Source organism: Ailuropoda melanoleuca, chromosome 15, assembly GCF_002007445.2.
Source record: "Ailuropoda melanoleuca isolate Jingjing chromosome 15, ASM200744v2, whole genome shotgun sequence".
In the NCBI taxonomy this organism is placed as follows: Eukaryota; Metazoa; Chordata; class Mammalia; order Carnivora; family Ursidae; genus Ailuropoda; species Ailuropoda melanoleuca.
In genome coordinates this window covers 75,398,833-75,418,047 of record NC_048232.1, presented here as the reverse complement: position 1 = coordinate 75,418,047, position 19,215 = coordinate 75,398,833, and the positions used below count along the sequence as shown (strand labels likewise).

The 19,215-nt window shown below is 50.4% G+C and overlaps 1 protein-coding gene and 1 long non-coding RNA gene across 2 annotated transcripts; both read left to right on the top strand.

Moving 5' to 3' along the window:
• The first annotated feature begins 6 nt into the window (after positions 1–6).
• CKAP4 (cytoskeleton associated protein 4) lies at positions 7–9,380 on the top strand. The gene is given in 3 exon segments (XM_034643728.1): positions 7–125; positions 127–454; positions 6,896–9,380. Coding segments are annotated over 3 exon segments (1,770 nt in total). The 3' UTR covers positions 8,219–9,380.
• Positions 461–6,727, top strand: LOC117796323. Its single transcript, XR_004620714.1, has 3 exons — positions 461–1,081; positions 2,367–2,377; positions 3,591–6,727. It is a non-coding gene; the product is annotated as an uncharacterized LOC117796323 (long non-coding RNA).
• Positions 9,381–19,215: the final 9,835 nt, after the last annotated feature.

Genomic DNA, 19,215 nt, shown 5'->3' with positions numbered 1-19,215 from the left:
CCCGCCATGCCCTCGGCCAAACAAAGGGGCTCCAAGGGCGGCCACGGCGCCGCGAGCCCCTCGGAGAAGGGCTCCCACCCGTCGGGCGGCGCGGATGACGTGGCGAAGAAGCCGCCGCCGGCGCCGCCAGCAGCCGCCGCCGCCCGCTCCGCACCAGCAGCAGCACCCGCCGCAGCAGCCGCAGAACCAGGCGCACGGCAAGGGCGGCCACCGCGGCGGCAAGTCCTCCGCCGCCGCCGCCGCCGCTGCTGCCTCGTCCTCGGCGTCCTGCTCGCGCAGGCTCGGCCGGGTGCTCAACTTTCTCTTCTACCTCGCCCTGGTGGCGGCGGCCGCCTTCTCGGGCTGGTGTGTCCACCACGTCCTGGAGGAGGTCCAGCAGGTCCGGCGCGGCCACCAGGACTTCTCCCGGCAGAGGGAGGAGCTGGGCCAGGGCTTGCAGGGCGTCGAGCAGAAGGTGGGTACCCCGGCCCCCCAGCCGCAAACCCCGCGCCGCAGCCGGGCCGCTGGCTCTGCCCAGGCCCCGGGGCCGGGACCGGAGCTGGGCCCCCTCCTCGGGCGGCCCGGGCCGGGGATGCCCGGTCCCCGAGCCCCTAGTCCCCGGGCGGTCCCTAGACCCTCTTTGTTAATGGCCGCGGAAGAATCGGCCCCGAGGGATGGGCCGCCTGGAGGATGGTCAGGCCAGCCGGGGAGGGTGGACCAAGGGCCTGTCACAGGGCATTAGCGGTGACCTGTAAGGAGGCCGCCAGGCTCTGGGGAGCCCATTCTTTTTGGATTAGGAACCGCTGAATGGGCAGAGTTGTCTGAAAAGGAGGTTGGAAGGGACGCCAGCGCATCCCTGGAAGCCTCGGGCAAGGCCGCACCTGGGCTGTCCCTGTGGGAGACATCTGAGCCAGGTATTAATAAATCCTGATCCTGGGGAAGGAAAAGCAAGTAATCATACTCATTTGCGAAGTTCAAATGAAATACTCCCTATCTTCAGACCCCTTGTTTTTTAGTGGACCCGTGTCCCCATGTGAGCCTTTGAAGTAGCATAAACCAGCTTCAGAGGAAAGAAAAGGCCCCAGAATACTAGAGGGTACTGGTGAGTAATACCACTAGACAAATTTACATGATGTGAAGAGGGCTTACTCATTATCTAATCATCTTAGCAACCCTGGTGGGGAGGGAGGAGTAGCAGTGTTGACTCCATTTTCCAGGCCAGAAGATTGAGGTTTAGAGAAATCAAGTGAATTGATAAAGAACCCAGCTGGTGGGTGGCAAGCTACATGAGTATGTCTAGGCCACTGCTCGATTTGGGGTCCACTGAGGCCTGTCTCAGGTGTGGATGGACCCAACTTTCATCACAAAGCCTCTTAGGTTCCACCGTGTCTGTGGTTTTCCACACCCAGTGCATCTCCCTCAGTCTCATCCCTTCTCATCCCTCCTCCTCTGTCCTCCACTAATGTCATTGCTCAATGAAAGTTGGTTGTATGATGGAAACAAAAAATCCCGCCACCACTTCTGAGCCCGGAACTGCTGCCTCCTTTTCCCAGCATGCTGCCTGCCCTGCCAAGTTTCTGTCGACTTGTGTGGAGTATGCAGGACTAGGAATTTCCTCTTAAGACTGGCAGAGCAGCTTCAGTGAGTCAGCCTGCTCTATGCTGCAGGCCAAGGGAGGTGACTTTTCGAAGGGAATTAAGTAGGCAGTGCTGCTTTGCCTATCCTGAATGTCAAATCGTTCTTAAGAAGTAGACCTAGTGCTGGAATATAATCACTAGCCCCTGGTTTCCTCTCTTTCATCCACCCAGTGACCAATCAATCACAATATTTATCGAAGTCTGATAGTGATAAGTAGGTTTTGGTGGAGGGTCGCTGCTGTGTGAGTTCAGAAGAGAGAGGGTGTGGAGTTTGCCGAGGCCTGTATCCCGGTGGCCAGGGCAGAGCCAGTCTAGACCTCACTGGTGGTGACTGTTGAGAGGAGTGGAGACGCACAGGCAGGGGGGCTATCTTGAGTATGTTGGAGGGACAGCCGCTGGCTGTCTAGCCTGTAGCAAAGTAACATGTAGGAAGTAGTGAGATGGGGGGAGGTCTTGAATCTTTGTTGAAGAAATTGGGCTCTATTCTTTCTGCTTCTCCCCTGCCTCTCCCTTATTCCCACCTTCCTGGCTCCTACCTCTTCTCCGTCAAAGCTGTGTGTAGATCACTTTCCGCTTTGGGGCTGAGTCTTCCCATCTACACAGCGAGGGGAGGGCTCTGTCCAGATTTTTAAGCATCCACCCTGCTGTACACTGTTGAAACCATGACTTTTCTTTTTAATTTAGCAGTGTCATGAAGCTGTATGTAATACCTGGTATTTATTGTGCTCTCATCTCTTTTGACTCTCACAGCGGCCCGAGAGGTAAGCACCAGTAGACCCCCCTTCCGCAGATGAGGAGAGTGCGACGCAAGAAGGCAGAGTGACTGCAAGGTTACGGGGCTAGTAAGGGGCGGGACTGGGGTTCCTACAGCAGTTAGCGCCTAGGACGCTCTTACCCATTTGTCTGTTCATTTTGTTATCTTGCCCATGCCTCGCTAGGTGCGTAGTAGGTGCTCAGTTAATGCTTAGTCCAGTGATGTGGAACTCAGAACGTGCCCAGAGCAGTAGTGAGATTTGTCACTGTGTGTGGCCACTTCTGTGTGTACCTCTGAGGTGGCCAGTGAATAAGTGATTTTGCTTTGAAGAGTGAGTAGTGGTGGCTCCCCTGACAGCCGACGTTTGAGCCCCTTTTTAACTCTGTGATGCTTGGTGCAGGGTGGGGTTTGGTTCTTAGCAGGAACGTATACTTACAATATTATTATTCATAATTAGTATTCATTATGGGATGGGCGTGCTATTAAGTGCTTCCCAGCCACCCTCCGAGGCAGGACCCATTCATTAGCACTGTTTCACAGGTGGGCCAGCTGGGCCTGGAGCGGTCGTGTTCCTCGTTCAGGGTCACACACACACCCTAAGTGGGGAAACTGGGATCCGAGTCAAAGCAGCGTGGCCTGAAGCACTCTACTCCACGGGGCGCTCACCTGGTCTCGTTCTGTGTTTGCTCTCGGTGTTGGGAAATGGCCCAGGTCTGCTGAATGACCGCAGCCTGGACAGAGAAGCTGGCCTGTCCTTACAAGGAAGGTTCAGCGGGCACAGCGGGTGCGGGCTTCTGAAAACGTTGGCAGTTCAGTTGGAGGCCGGGAAGGGCCTGCGCTGCCCTGGCAGTTGCAGGCTGGCATGAAGTGATGGCAGGAGTGGGCTTAGGCCCAGGAAGGGCAGTTGAATGAGATGAGCAGCTATTTGTGGAAGAGTGAGTTCTCTGGTGGTTATTTCTTTGTTTTCTTCTCTTGACTCCGGGAGAGCCAGGGCTCCTCAGGTAGGCAGCATCTCCTCCAGGCACTCGGTGCACTTTGAACAGGCTTCTGCTGAGCTTATCACGAGAGGTTGAGAGCTCAGGTTGTGACGTCACCGGTTCTGGGATGTTGGTGCTCAGCATGACCACTTCCCAGTCTCCTGATGTGTAAACTGGAGATCAGTGGGAGCCACCAACTCATGAGATTATTACAGAGTACTTTGGATATTTTTTGGTATACAGGAAGTGCCCTGTTCCACGGGAACCACCACTGTCTCCCCTCGTGCTGTGAGCTCCTCGAGTGCAGGGATCCTGTTCTAGCCATTACTTTTCTCTGGGGCACCCCACATACGTTGGGGGAACAGGTGTGTCCGTTGCATATTGATTATAATGAGGTCCTTGCATGTAAAGATGAACAGCTCACAGCACCCTCAGTAGGGGGGCGATTTCTTTATTCTTTTCATAGTGTTGGGAATTGGTGTGTTTGGTTGCATCCATAATTCCTGATCTAGTCCCCTTCCTAGCCATTTGCCAAGAGCCAGCCCAAGTTAGGGGTGACAGGGGTCAGAGGGGAAATGGGCCAACTCACTCTCCACCAGGCTTTGCGCTATTCATTAATTAATTCCTGCTTCATTCAGAAAACACTGAACATCGCAGGTACTGTGCTCACCCATTCGTGCCTCTGTTCTGAGTGCCGTGCAGAGCAGGTAGGTGCTGTGATTGAATAACTTAAAAGTTTTGGAGGTGAGTTCTCTCGGGTACCTTCTCAAAGTACCCTATATGACTCAGGTGGTATTGAATTGAATAGGGAAATTGTCTAGTATTCTGGAGTCCCTTCCCTGAAAACCTAATTCTAATCTGTCTTAAAATCACAGACTGTTGGAAACCAAAAGGAGCTTTAGAAACTATTTGTTGATAGACGAGGAGTTGGGGCCTGGAAAGTGAGTGGCTTATTTTGTGCTCACAGAGCTGGTTTAAGGTGGGGCTGGAACCAGAGCCCAGGCATCCTGTCCTCCTTTCTGCAGCTTTTCCCTTTGGCATAGGGCTAAGGATGGTCTCAGAATCTCCTGACTTCTGAGCTACTCCCAGAAGAAAGAGTAAACAATGAAGACTATAGCTGTCGCTTTTTTTTTTTTTAAAGATTTTATTTATTTATTTGACACAGAGAGAGACAGCCAGCGGGAGAGGGAACACAAGCAGGGGGAGTGGGAAGGGAAGAAGCAGGCTGCCAGTGGAGGAGCCTGATGTGGGGCTCGATCCCAGGACTCCGGGATCATGCCCTGAGCCGAAGGCAGATGCTTAACAACTGAGCCACCCAGGCACCCCAATGGCTGTCACTTCTTGATCATTCACTATGTGTCAGGCACAATTGAAGCTTTAGATATATTCACTCGCTTAATCCTCGCAAGATGAGCCTATGAGTCAAGTACTATTTTGTTCCCATCCTGCAGCTGAGACAACCAAAGCACAGACGTGCTGAGTAACTTGCCCAAGATCACACAGCTAGGAAGTGTCCCAAGCCAAAATTTGAACATAGGCGGTCTGGTTCCAGAGCCCATGCTATTTTATTTTTTACATTGTTGCCATGGAAGTATTCAGGCATAAACAGAAGGGATCAATATAACAAACCCTGGTTTCAATAATGCGCTCGCTCGCTCGCTCTCTCTCTCTTTTTTTTTTTTTGCTATTCTTCTTTCCATCACCACCTCTTCCCTCCCATTTTGTTTTACTCAGAGCAGAGTCTCAAGCCTTCCATTCCCCTCTTGTCAGGTGCCCACCTGTCTCCCTTGTTCTCAGATGCTCTGGGTGTTGGGAAGTAGCCCAGGTCTGTGGAATGGCTGCAGCCTGGGTGGAGAGGATGGCCTGTCTTGAGTCGAGAGATTCAGTGGGCTCAGGTGGGGGCAGGCCCTCTGGAGGGCCCTCGAGGCTCTGGCGGACCCAGTGGATATTGAGCCAGGATCTAATTTTGACTGATATTCGTTCACCCCATGTATTTCAAGATTTATTTCTTACAAATAGGAGCTCCTTCTCTTCCCTTTTCTTTTGGCAAAACACAGTATATTATACCTAACAAAGTTGACGGTAATGCTTGATTCTCATCTAATACCTAGTTCAGTATCAGATTTCCCTGACCCCTTAAAAATATCTCTTTTATAGTTGCTTTGCTTCCATCAGGACCCATACAAGTCCGCACTTTACGTTTGGTTGATGAATCTCTTAAATTTCTTTTGATGTATTATATTTTCCTGACTTTCCCCTTAAAAATGCCATTTAATTATTAAAGATCCTGGTTCTTTGTCATGTAGAATTTTCCACATTGTGGGTTTGGCTGATTGGCCCTCGTAGCATGTTTTTCTCTTGCATGTTCCTGTGACTTGGTGGTTATAGCTGAAGACTTGAGAGATTCAAATTCTTTTTTTCTTTTTTTGCAAGAAAGCATTTTGGGTGGCTCTGACTGCCAGCAGTCACTGGCCTGTCAGGCTCGGCACATCAAACCAGCTCCCTGGAGAGGTTCCCACATCAGACCTTGGTTAGGGGAGAATGTATTTAGAATGAGTGTGTCATGGCAAACAGGAAAATAATGTGCTCACAGAGCCAGAGAATGCTAAGGGGACATCTGGCCCAAGTCATATTTTTGGGTGAGGACAGTGATTTGGTCAGGGCCGCCCAATTAGAAGTGGCAAAAGCTAGGCACCTGACCTTTGTCTCTTGCCTCCCAGCCCAGTGTCTCCCAAGTGCCTCAGCTTTTTTCCTGTGAAAAGTTGTACGACTTTTCAGTTGCAAGAGCTAGAAACTCAGCCTAACTGACTTAAAGAGGGAGAGACAGAGAGAGAGCGAGAGTGAGAGAGAGAGAGAACTTACTGGCTTAAACTAAAAAGTTCAGGAGCAGATTCCTTCAGGTATAGCTGTATCCAGGGATGCAGAGTGTGTCTTCAGAACTCGATCTTGCCATCTCTCAGTTCTGCTTCCCACTGTGCTGGTTTGATTCGTAGGCTGGCGTTCTTCGTGGGCCAGTCTGAGACTGTCCAGGCTTCCCTCATCCTATAGCTAGCAATCCCAGTAGAAAAAGGTTTTCTTTACCGGTAGTTTTAACAGAAGTCTTAGAATTGACTGTGGCTTCAGGAGGGAGGACCCCTGGAGCACTTGGAAAGGGTCTTTAGGTTGGTCCCCCAAACCACATGGACTGTGTGTGGAGGGAAGGTTCTCCAAGAACAACTATTTTTCTGTTCCAGAAGAGGGACCTGGAAGCTGGGCAGATGAAAAGAAATATAGCAGGGGCGCCTGGGCGGCACAGCGGTTAAGCGTCTGCCTTCGGCTCAGGGCGTGCGTGATCCCGGCGTTATGGGATCGAGCCCCACATCAGGCTCCTGCAATAAGCCTACTTCTTCCTCTCTCACTCCCCCTGCTTGTGTTCCCTCTCTCGCTGGCTGTCTCTATCTCTGTCGAATAAATAAATAAAATCTTTAAAAAAAAAAAAAGAAATATAGCAGTATTGAATAAGATTCATCAGCTCTTCTCAGCAGTTAACATGTGGATTTTGGTTACAGGTGCAGTCTCTTCAAGCCACATTTGGGACTTTTGAGTCCATCTTGAGAAGCTCCCAGCATAAACAAGACCTCACGGAGAAAGCTGTGAAGCAAGGGGAGAGTGAGATCAACCGGATCAGCGAAGTTCTACAGAAGCTTCAGAATGAGATCCTCAAGGACCTCTCCGATGGCATCCACGTGGTGAAGGATGCCCGGGAACGGGACTTCACGTCTCTTGAGAACACGGTGGAGGAAAGGCTGACAGAACTCACCAAGTCCATCAACGACAACATTGCCATCTTCACCGAGGTCCAGAAGAGGAGCCAGAAGGAAATCAACGATGTGAAGGCGAAGGTTGCGTCTCTGGAAGACTCCGAGGGGTACAAGCAGGATTTGAAAGCCTTGAAGGAAGCTGTGAAGGAGACACAGTTCTCTGTGAAGTCCAGAGAGAAGGACATCGAGGCCCTGAGAAGCACCCTCCAGACCTTGGAGTCTGACGTCTACACCGAGGTCAAGGAGCTGGTGAGCCTCAAGCAGGAGCAGCAGAAGCTCAAGGAGGCGGCCAATTCGGAGCACCTCACCTTGCAGGCCCTCACGGAGAAGCTGCTCCAGTCTGAGGAGGTCACCTCCCGCCTTCCTGAGGAGATCAGGAAACTCCAGGAGGAGCTGCGCCACCTGGAAACCGAGGCCCTGAGGGCCGAAGAAGATGGGGTTTACAAGCACTCTGCCTCCTTAGCCGAGCTCCAGGAGAAGAGTCAGGGATTGGACTCCAGGCTCCAAAGTGTGGAAGACGGCGTGGACGCTGTGCAGACGGCCTCTGCGCGGCACAGCGAGAACCTGGAGGCCCTGCTGGCCAGGAGCGTGGAGCAGGAGCAGCGCCTGGCCGCCCTGCAGGAGCGCGTGGCGGGCCTGGGCCCTTCGGAGGCCGACGCGGGCGGCCTGGCCAGCACGGTGAGGAGCCTGGGGGAGGCCCAGCTCTCACTCTACGGCGACGTGGAGGAGCTGAAGAGAAGCATGGGCGAGCTCCCCAGCACCGTGGAGGCTCTCCAGAAGGTGCAGGAGCAAGTCCACACCCTGCTGGGCCAGGACCCGGCCCGGACGGCCCCCTTGCCTCAGGACTTCCTGGACAGACTGTCTTCTCTAGACAACCTCAGAGCCTCCGTCAGCCAAGTGGAGTCGGACTTGAGGATGCTCAGGACTGCTGTGGACAGCTTGGTCGCGTACTCAGTGAAAATAGAAACCAACGAGAACAACTTGGAATCAGCTAAGGGCTTGTTAGATGACCTGAGGAATGACCTGGATAGGTTGTTTTTGAAAGTGGAGAAGATTCACGAAAAAGTCTGAATGACTTGCGTGTGCAGGGTGCGGAGTTAAGTCCAGCTTCTCATGACCAAAAAATGTGGTGTTCCCTCCCATGCGCCCTACCGCCCCCCCATGTTCTTGTCCCCTCTTAAAAAGCAGGGGACACCCCCCAACCCCGAACACCAAGGCATTTTATGTTTTTGTGCCCAGTTAATTTATTTACGACAATTACCACACACCATTGGTTTCTCAAGTTTTCTGCTTCTGCTTTTGGTTGGTTTCCTCAAGGCCCGGCCCCTGCAAATCAGAGGTACCTTTTAGAAGGGATGTCTCTAGTGTCAGAGAAGAATGGCTTCCGCTGAGGATTAACAGAAGCAGATTAAGTGTAACCTCAGAAAACCTTGCCTGACTGGCAGATTTCGAGTAAAAAAAAAAAAAAAGTTGGGGGGGAGGAGGCACTCTTCTTTCTAATTCTCTTTAAGGAAAATTAATTTTACTTTTTTTTTTTTTTAATACTTCTGGCCGAAGTTTTCATGAGCTGCCGCTCACTTCTTGTCTTCCATTTGAAACTGGTTAAAACTCACAAGTGTCAGCTCTGCCCTGGGAGGGGGACAAGCCCCTCGGTTTTTAGTTGATACGAACCAGCTGCTTGACTTGATGGTCACCTCCCGTGAGGTGTGGGGTGTCTTTTCCATTCCTGAATCATCTCGTGATCTCAAAGGTAACTATGCAAAGAATCCAGATGGTTCTGAATGGGAAGGCACAACACCTCACAGAGTCCCCTGTGGCCGACCCAGTCACCTCTTGGTAGGGTCCCCAAATAATACATAGATTTGGAATCCTGGAAAGGGGACTCCTTGGATTCTTTCAGGAAACGTGTGAGGAGAGCGGTCCACAAAGGCATGGGCTGTCTCTCCCCGGAGAATGGAGGCCACGTGTTTTTATTTTCCTACGATGTCCATAAAGAGGTTTGCTGTCCGAGCAGACCTGTCCGTGAGGAGGAATGTGTGCATTTTCTGTAGTTTTTTGCTGTTTCCCTTTGAGCTGTACTGTTCTTTAATGGCTGTCTTGCCCTTCAAAAAAGAAGAAAAAAAGAAAGAAAAAAGAAAATTAAGAGAAAAAAAGGTTAGTTTACTGTGAAATGAACTGTATGGCTTATTTACAGTATTTTTAATTCTTAATAAACACTTCAGCTTTGTTACGACTTTTCTAGAGTGGTGGCTTTCTGAGAATTTAGCAATTGCAATGTATTTTGTTAATTAGGTTAGAAAGATCCGGAAGTTTTCACTTTTAAGACCTCGTTTCAATTCTAAAAGAAGATGGCCGCACTCTTAGGTCTGGGGACTGTTCGCAGGTTTGGCGGTAGATTTTCACCTGACTCCCAACTCCTAGCTACAGCAGAATCTTCTGGGAACTTTAAACAATCCCTGGGCCTGCCCCCAGGAATTCTGATTTGGTGGTTGTAAAGAGGGCTCCATTAGCATTTCAAAGGCTCCCTGCTGATCGTTAAATGCAGCAGGGTTTGGGAACTGTGGTCTTAGACCATCTTAGTGACCGGCAGCCTCCAGTTTCCTTGGGGAAACTGATAACCGATGCTGTTTATTGAGGCCCTGTGTGCCCTGCCTCTGGCTAACCATTTAATAGGCCCCTGTATCTTCCTCCTAATATTCCCCAGAGCTAGGCAGCATCGGTCCCCATTTTACAGAGGGGCAGCAGGCTGGCAAGCGTCATGTAAGAAAGATCATTATTAGCTAGGAAGTGGCAGGGCTGAGATTTGAACCCAGTCCTGCTCCTAACTGTGACAGCAAACTCCACCAGCACTAGGGCTGGGCCCCCGGTGCCCTGTTCCGAATGAACTCTTCTCTCCCACCCAGACTGTAGAGGGAAAGGAGGGCCTGAGCGTGAATGTGATCTCCTGCCCTCCTTTCTAGCGGGAGGGCCCCTCATCCCCAAACTTCGTGGTCAGTCATTCTGGGTTCCTGAGGCAGCATCCCTGCTAAGGCGTCACAATTCCCTGGCTGATGTTTTTTCCAAAGCAGTTTGCAATTCAGGGTGGGCGCTTTATTGGTGTTAGAAATAATGTGCAATTTTATTTTAAAGTGGACGAGTTGATAGAGTAAGCCAGTTGCCCTCCTTTGTGGAGGGTGCTGGGCAGCATAAATTTCCATGCTTGGGAAAATGAAATTTTGGTTTCTCTTCAGGTGGGTTGTTGTATCAGGCATTTTCTCGATCTTCCTCTTGACACCATTTCTGCAGTCGTTAATCTCAGACTATGGAGTGATTTAATAGATTGTGATTTATTTTTTAAAGAGTATTTGAGAGCGTGCTGGGGGGTGCTTGGGGGGGGGGAGCAGAGGGCTGTATCCCATGACCCTGAAATCTTGATCTGAGCCAAAAATCAAGAGTCCTACGCTCAACTGCTGAGCCACCCAGGTGCCCCTAATAGATTGTCATTTAATGTTATAGTAGAAAACCTCTAAGGGTCAGAGAAATCACCAAATTTAAATTCAGATGGTGAAAATGAAAAGAACGCATTATGAACTCACCTATTCCCGATAGTAGGGCAGTTAGAAGTAGATCTCACCCCAGATAACAATCACAGTTCAGTCTTGTTCCTGTGTCTGCTCATTCCTTACTTCAAGGAACATTCCTGAGCCTAGAGCCAGCCATTTTGCTAAGTGAATTCAGGGTGCACGTGACCGGATCCTTGTCCTCAGGGGGCCTATAGGGCAGTGGGGGGCGATGGTCATGTAAACTGGTAGATGTTGAAGGAGTTACAGGTGCTATCCTCAGGAATAATGGGGCACAGAGTGGGGATTGGTCAGTTCTGCCTCATTCAGCTGGGCTAGTTCGAACAGGCTTGCAGAGGCTCGTCGGAAGACTCCCGGAATGCCTCCAAGCGTGATGGGAACCTTCAGGAAACCGGGCGCCCTGCCCCTTGTACAGGGAATAGACACAAGTTACTGGTGATACTGATTAGACTGAAGGCGATCCGCACCAGGATAAGAGACTGCAGTGAAATTCCCCAGGCAAGGCTGTCAGCACACGGATCACCGAGGCTGGTGATGATGCTGGCGACCACGGTGATGACACCTCGCGGGTGTTCGTGGGGGTGGCATGAAGGCACGGGAGGGAGGAGAGGGTAGGGCCTAGCACAACATCTGGTACCTAGAGCTCCAGGGCCGTCCTACCAGACTTAAAAGATGGAAGTATTTCTGTGCTGCTTGGTAGAGAGCTGCAGCCCTGAGCCCTCTCTTCCCTCCCCAGGGACCACCAGACTTCCGTCCCGCAATAAATAGAATAACACCTCCAGGACCCTGCTCCAGCCCCACGGCCGGAGTTCCTTCTGATGAGTGCGCACCCGTGCTCTACCAGGGCTCAGAGAGTTTGAAATCACTCTATGCCCTCCTCAAAGTATGCCTCTGAGCTTCTGATCTGTTTTTCCAGGAACCACTGCTCCCTCCGTCGCTTGAGCCAGAAGCTCAGGGGGAGCCCTATGTCCCTGCCTCTCAACATCCACTCCTGTTCAAGCCCTGACGCCGCCCCCAACCTTCACCTTCCCTCCATCACTGGCGGGTGTCTGAAATCCAGCAGGAGCCCCTCACTTCACCCCTGGGTGGCTCATCAGGGAGTCTGCTTGTCCCTCTCCCTCCCCTTGCCTGTGCTCTCTCTCTCAAATAGTCTAAAAAAAAAACTTTTTAAAAGGGGGAAGAAACAGGGAAAAACCCACATTTTTAAAAAAGTTTTGTTTTAGAGCAAGATAGCGAGCACGCGCACAAGTAGGGGGAGGGGCAGAAGGAAAAGGAGCGCTGGGAACCTGCTTCTTCCTCTCCCACTCCCCCTGCTTATGTTCCCTCTCTCACTGCCTGTCTCTCTAAAAAAAAAAAAAAAAAAGCAGACTCTGAGCTGAGTGCACAGTCCAACATGGGGCTCAGTCGATCCCATGACCCTGAGACCATGACCCCAGCTGAAATTAACAGTTGGAAGCCTCACCGAATGAACCCCCAGGCGCCCCCCAAAAACTGACATTTTTATTGTTTAAAATAGCATAGGGGCACCTGGGTGGCTCCGATGCTTGGGCATCTGCCTTCGGCTCAGGTCATAATCCCAGGGTCCTGGGATGGAGCCCCATGGCGGCCTGCTCCCAGTTCAGTGGGGAGCCTGCTTCTCCCTCTCCCTCTGCTTCTCCCCCTGCTTGTGCTCTCTCTGTCTCTCTCAAATGAATAAAGTCATTAATAAAAATTTAAAAAACCCAGCATAGATCAGAACATAGACGATGACCTCCACATACTTCGTGCAGAGCTTTATTTCAGTAGGATTAATCCCTTTCCGTAGCAGGGACAGCTAAATGGCCACGTGGCGGGTCTTAGAGACCTAAGCCTGGAGAGTGGTTCCAATCTAACCCTTATTTTACAAATGGGGAGACTGAGTCTCAGAGAGAGGACATCACTCCCCACCCCAGCTCACGAAGTAACTGTGAAGGAGACAGGGCTTACTTCCCTCTCTTTCCGCCACTGTGTGTAGGCTCCACCCCAGGCCAAAGCACATTTCTGAAATGCCCTGAGCAACCAAAGGGTCAGGACCCCTGAGCTCCCTTAGGCAGTGAGCAGCATTCTGAGCAGAAAGTGAGCGGCACCTCAGCTGTGCTGAGCTGTGGGTCACGAGCACCCAGGGGCAACACCCGTTGGGCAATGTGCTGTGGGGCAACCGCGGTCTCTCTGTGTTTAAATACCTGGTCATCTTCTGTTGAAATGCCTGTTAGCAATCGGGGGCATCTGCCCGGTGTTCTGAGGCTGACTGTCCCACCGAGTCCCTCCTAGAATCGCAGGAACATAGGTCTTTCTTGCTCATTTGCCGGCAGGGTCCTGGTTTACTCTTGTTGGGGGGAGTCCCCAGCTGTCGCAAGACAGCATGCAGGTTAGAAACGTGCCTGGACTCCAGAAGCTGGTCCTAGTTCTGGTCTGTTTGCTGGGTTGCCTTCTCTCTCCGGGCCTCTGTCTGTCCTCTCATCTGCAGAGGGAGAGACTGGTGTGATTAAATGATGAAGTTCTCTTCCAGCCCCAACTGTCCTTGACTTTATCATCGCATGTGATTCTTAGGAATCCTTCTGTGGGCAGGAGCTTTCTCTGAGGGAAGAAGGATGGGGGGCGGGGGGAGATAGGGGGGACAGATCCCTTGGGGGGCAGAGACGATTTCTGTCTTAACCAAGACTGTATTCCTACCTCCCATCAGTGTCTAGTGCTCCTAGGATGCTCAAACCTTTTCTTTGTCATTGGGGCGGGGCAAGTGATGTGTTAGATTTGTTACTGGGGAGAGATGCCAGGCTGGGCGGATATCTCGTATAACCTCATATGAAAGTTTGTTTACTCTTGGAAGATGCCTGGATGCACCAGCGAGGAATCGGAGATGGTTCTTAAACTCTTGAACTTTCGGGGCCGGGGGTAGCCTCAAGTCAGTTCTAGTGGCTGTGAGAATCACAGATGCCATTTGAAGCGAGAATTTGGCGCCATCTGCTGTCTGACTTGGGAATCACAGGACCTCTTTCTTTTTCTTTCTTTCGCTATTGTGTTTCAGAAAGGAGGGCTAAATCCAACTCACCTTTGAAATATGCCAAGAAAATCCACTATTTTTTAAAAGTAGGCTCCATGCCCCATGTGGGGCTTGAACTCACGACCCTGAGGTCAAGAGTTCACTGACTGAGCTAGCCAGGCGCCATGAAAATCCACTATTTAAAAGACCAATGGGTGTATTATTATGTGACATAAATACCTTTGTAATATGAATACTCTCCCTCTGATTAGCTCCCTCTGAAAACTTAGACAATGATAAAGGGTTTTGTTAATTGGAATCTTTTGTTAGTAGAAACTCAGAGAGTCCTAAGGCCATTTATCCTTCCCATGTCCAGCTGGTTCAGAAAGGCAGGCACTGACCCTGAGAGCCCAGTCCAGTGTGGCATGCTCGGTCACTACCATCAGCAGTCACCACCCATAACTGTGTATCTGTGTTTTATATCATGAGTCAGGTTGAAAACTATTATCTCACTTAACCCTGGCGATTATTTGAGGGAGTAAGAATGGCCATCTCTGATTTACCGGTCAGTCACTGTAGCTAAGAAAGCTTCATTAACTTGCCTTGGGGTCACACAGCCAGTAGCACCAGGATTCAGACTCACATTTGTTTATCTCTAACAACTGTTCTCTGTCCACTAAAAGTCACATTCCTGTTCCTATAGAGATAAAATTGGCACCCCATAATGTCCAAGGAGACAACTCCGTATACTTCTATTGTGTACATAATACTGGAGGTTAAGAAATTGGGCTCTGGGGACACCCAGGTGGCTCAGTCGGTGAAGCGTCTGCCTTCGGCTCGGGTCATGATCCCAGGGTTCTGGGATCGAGTCCAGCATGGGGCTCCCTGCTCAGCGGGGAGTCTGCTTCTCCCTCTGCCTGCCGCTCCCCCTGCTTGTGCACTCTCTCTCTCTCTTCATCTCTCTGACAAATAAATAAATAAAATCTTAAAAAAAAAAAAAGAAAGAAATTGGGTTCTGGAGCCAGACAGTCCAAATCCCAGCCATCCCACATTCGATCTGACATAGGGAAAGCTACTGAAGTGCCCGTGCCTCAGTTTCCCTTTATAAATGGGGATGATGCTAATGATAATACCTACCTCTTAGAGCTGGCAGAGACTCAGCTAGTTATGTTTAGAACAGTGCCCGCCACATAAGAAGGTGCTAAGTAAATATGACTTAAACATGGACAGTAAGGCAGGCAGTTGAACATAGGAGGCTTGCGAAGTGAGCCTGCCTATAGTTGGCCCATGAAATGCACGTTTCGAATTTGAGTCTGAGCACCCTCGGGCGGACTTGCGTCCTCTAGATTCTCACAGTCCCCGCCATGCACGCACGCTGCTTCTGCCTCTGTTCAGGAAGCTGTCAGGCTCTCAAGGAGCCTGGAGCTTTGGAGTTTTGACCCTAGCAGTGAATGAGATGAAATTGATAGGAATTGTGACCCCGAGAAATGGACATGGTGGGCTCTTTGTGAGTCTCTTTTAAGGCCTGCCCTTCACCGTTTTCTATCAGAGGAGATCTTTGGGTTCTGTCATGGTGCAGTATGGTTTCTCCCGCCAGGAATAGGGGCTCTTCCAGCCAAGAACCAATGCCCAGGGCAGCCCCTCTCCTCAGCCCGGTTCCAGCTTCATGATGGAGCTTCCTGATGCTTCCTTACCTCCCTGCACAGATGTCTACCTTCCTCCCATCCTACCCTGGGAAGAACACGGCTCCCTGAGGTACGGAGGGGTGCCAGACAGAGTGAGCGAGATTTGCAAAGAGAGGCACAGCCTAGAGCCTCAAGCCCCGGAGTCACTCTGCAGAGAAAGTCAGGGAGGTGGGTCACAGCCTCAAGACAGTCTGGGAAACCTAAAGGCAATTTCCCACCACTGCCAGCAGAGGGCAGGGTGGTGCAGAGGACAGAGGAGGGACTGGTCCTGGGAGCCGGGGATTCTAGTCCAGACTGCTTGGAAGTAGCTGTGATCTGTGGAATAAGATTGGCCTGGATTTTCCTGATGGCCTCTTCTAGCTCTAAGGTCCCACGGTCTTGTCAGGAGAGAATTGGAGTGAATTATCCGAGAACTCCAAATAGGTTTATATAAGGAAGAAACAAGAAGTGGGAGAGGTGGGTTGGGGCGAGAAGGGAATGAGGGCATGGGGTGGTGGTGGTGTATGCTGCTGGGAATTTTCTTTTGTAGGGGCTCAAATCTCTGTTAGTGAATCTAGCAGGGTTGGGGGGGCGGGCCTTAAAGCATCTCCCTTAGGGTCACGTGCTCTGGATGGGCAGTATGTCAAACCATCCCAAGTAGTTTGGAATTCAGCATTACAGCCTGCTCCTGCCCTTGTTGGGGCGAAAGCGTAATCCCGAAGAAGCAATCGAAGTTACAAACACCACACGCTGGTGGTTTGCCCGTCTCTGCGTTTGGTAATAGGAGAGTCTATTTGTTTCTTGATGGAAATTCCTTCCAGAAATGACTTGCTGCAGAGCTGTGGTGGCTTTGGGGTGCCCCTTGGCAGAGACACAAAGTGAAGTCTGCAGGCAAAACCCTTCCTGGCTCAGCCCAGCTCCACTGAACCTGCCTTGTTATGCTTTAGAAACCCCATCAGAGTCCTGGGGGTCCCCACTGGCTTTGGGCAGGGTCTTTTTCTATTGGAGCCATTTGAGTGGGACAGTGTCAGGGACAGTGAGATGAGAAGAACATCTCATCTAGCTTGTCATTAAGAGATGAGTGGGTATTTTGGGTGGTTTGGCTTTTATGTATCTCCATTGGCCTCTAACGCTGCCAGCCTCCCCCAAAAGCCTGCTATGAAAAGTGTAAATCTGGGTAGGTGAGCCTCAATCAGGAGCCTCCTACCATGCCTCCCATTTTCCAGCCTGTTTCTGCATCTGTTGGCTGTGGACGTCTTCCCTCACTCCCTGTTATGACCCTTGGACTTCCTGGAGCTAGTGGGGGGCAGGAGAAAGGCAGCGGCTAACCACATTGGCTCTGGCACACTCGGCTGTCTCGGCGTATGACTTGGGGCAAGTTACCTAACTCCTTGTGGCCTCTATTCCTCACCTGTAAAATGGGGGTGATTATAATAGGACATACCTCACAGAGCATTTGGGAGGATTAAAGTGCTTCACACATTATAAGTAGGCACCTGATGAAGACTTGTTAAAAATATGCATTTGTGCCCACATTACAGAGACTGATGTATCCAGAGGGGAAAACAATCCCGGAAGCAAAGCACCCCCTTCCTTGGCATCCACGTTATTCCACACTTCTGGCCACTGCCTCTTGGGCTCTGTGCTGTCTTCTCTTCCTTGACCAGACCCAAGGGCTTGGTCATGAGCAGTCCTCTCCCCTTGCTCTATCCTCTCTCCTGGGGTGATGCCATCTGTTCCTGGGCTCAACATGCCCCTTCCCTAAGCTGAGGACACCAAGGCTTTGTCTCCAGCCCAGACTTCTCTCCTGAGTTCTGGACCAACTCTGGTTAAATGTGTACTTGACATTTCTACTTGTTGTCTAGAGACCTCACAGATGACTCCCCGTCATTGCAATACCCTTTCTATTTGGGAGAAGGGGCACAGATAGTCTCTCTTCTATTCTCAGCCCGTCGTGAACTTTCTGCTTAGAGCTGTGAGTCTTTGAGGTGCGGAGATAATCAGAGGGTAGGTACATCGATGCTGAAGAAAATTGAACGTTCAGGGTTGAGGTGATGAGTGTCCTGGGGTGCTGACGCCCCGCAGCATCAACCAAAGGATGTTTTCACATGATTTTTGCTTCTCTCTTGTTGGAATATTTTTAGTGACTGGGTCTCCTGTCTTTCTGAGGAACTTGTAAGCCACCGGATATCCTCCCAAGCCAGGGTGGTTTTGTGCAGCCAAGACCCACGAAAGATACAAGCTTCTTAAATTCATTGTGCCTCAAAAGCTCATTGTTTACTCCTCTGAAATCTTCTCCTCCAGTGCACTGTGTCAGAGGGCATGACTTCTCCAACTACCCAGTTTCTCACGTCAGAAACATGAGTTCTCACACCATTTCCCCCCTTTCAGTCCACATCCAGTCACAAGTCTGATGGACGCAACTTACTTAGTATATCTCAAGAATGGTTCCTATGTTCCACCGCCATCTTCTCTCGCTCCAGACCCTTGTAACTGCCTCCTGATTGGTGTCTTTGCTTCTCCCAGTCCATCCTTCACCTGGAAGCCAGAGCGATGTTTTAACAAGACACATCTAATCACTCCTTTGCTTAAAACCAGTGGTGCCTTGTGTTGTTCTGAGGGTCAAGTCCAAAATCCCACGGGAGTCCCTAACTTCACTCTAGAAGCACATTGGCTTTTCACTTCCCTACCGGTGTTTCTCTTCTTGAGTGGCGCGTGAAATAATGGTGCCACTCAGGAGCAACGCCATCTTAGACCTGAGGCACCATGGTCGCTATGTGATTATTTGTTGGCCTGGTGTATCTCCTAGAATGTCAGCCATGTCTGCCTCGGTAAGCACTATATCCTCAACGCTCATGCCATACGTGGCACCTGCTATGTACCGGGTAAAGATTTATTGAATATTTACATACACGCATTTATGACAAAGGCTAAGGTATGTAAAGAAAAAAAAAATCCCACCTGGGAGACTGTAGGAAGTTAAAGATGTATGTTAGGAACCCTAGAGTATCTGCTAAAATCACAACAAAGAGTTATATTATAGCTAATAAGCCCAAAGCGGAGATGCAATGTGAAGGGATGGAAGGGAGGGGTTGGAACAGGGTGGGAGAAAACTTTGTGGCGTGGCGAATATGATCATTGCATGATTGTGGTGGTGGTTTCATGGGTGTAGATGTCCGGAATCTATGAAATAGTACATTTTATTTTTTTAAAAAGGATTTTATTTATTTTAGAGAGAGAGAGAGCACATGTGAGCAGGGGGATGGGGGCAGAGGGAGAGGGAAAGAATCTCAAGCAGGCTCTGCGCTCAAACCGGAGCCTGACGTGGGGCCTGATCTCGAGACCCTGAGGTCATGACCTGAGCCAAAACCAAGAGTCAGAAGCTTACCCGACTGAGCCACCCCGGCGTCCTGCAGATGCTCCATTTTAAACAAGTCCTTTGCGTGTGTCAATTATACTCAGTAAAGTTGTTCTAAGAGAGATCTCTTGATGGCAGGATTATGGTTCACTTTCATCTTCTTCATTATCCTATTCTGTGTCTTCCACAATGAAAATGCGATCGATAGAGCCGAGAAATCTATTTTTGTAAAGGCTCTCTATCTAGCCCTTCTGTTGATCATCCCTCTCTTCTCCTTATGGAACATCACAAAATTCTCCTGTTCTCCACACTTTCCTTTTTGCCTTTTCTGTAATCCACCCAGCCAAGAATCACCAGTTTCATGACCTTCAAATGTTCGCTTCGAGCCTCTCTCCCCAGCGATTCCCCAGCTACCAACTAACTGAGCCCCGAATCCTCTATCACGCATTTAACGCCTTCAGCTGACCTAGCAGCTTGCTCTGTGGGGT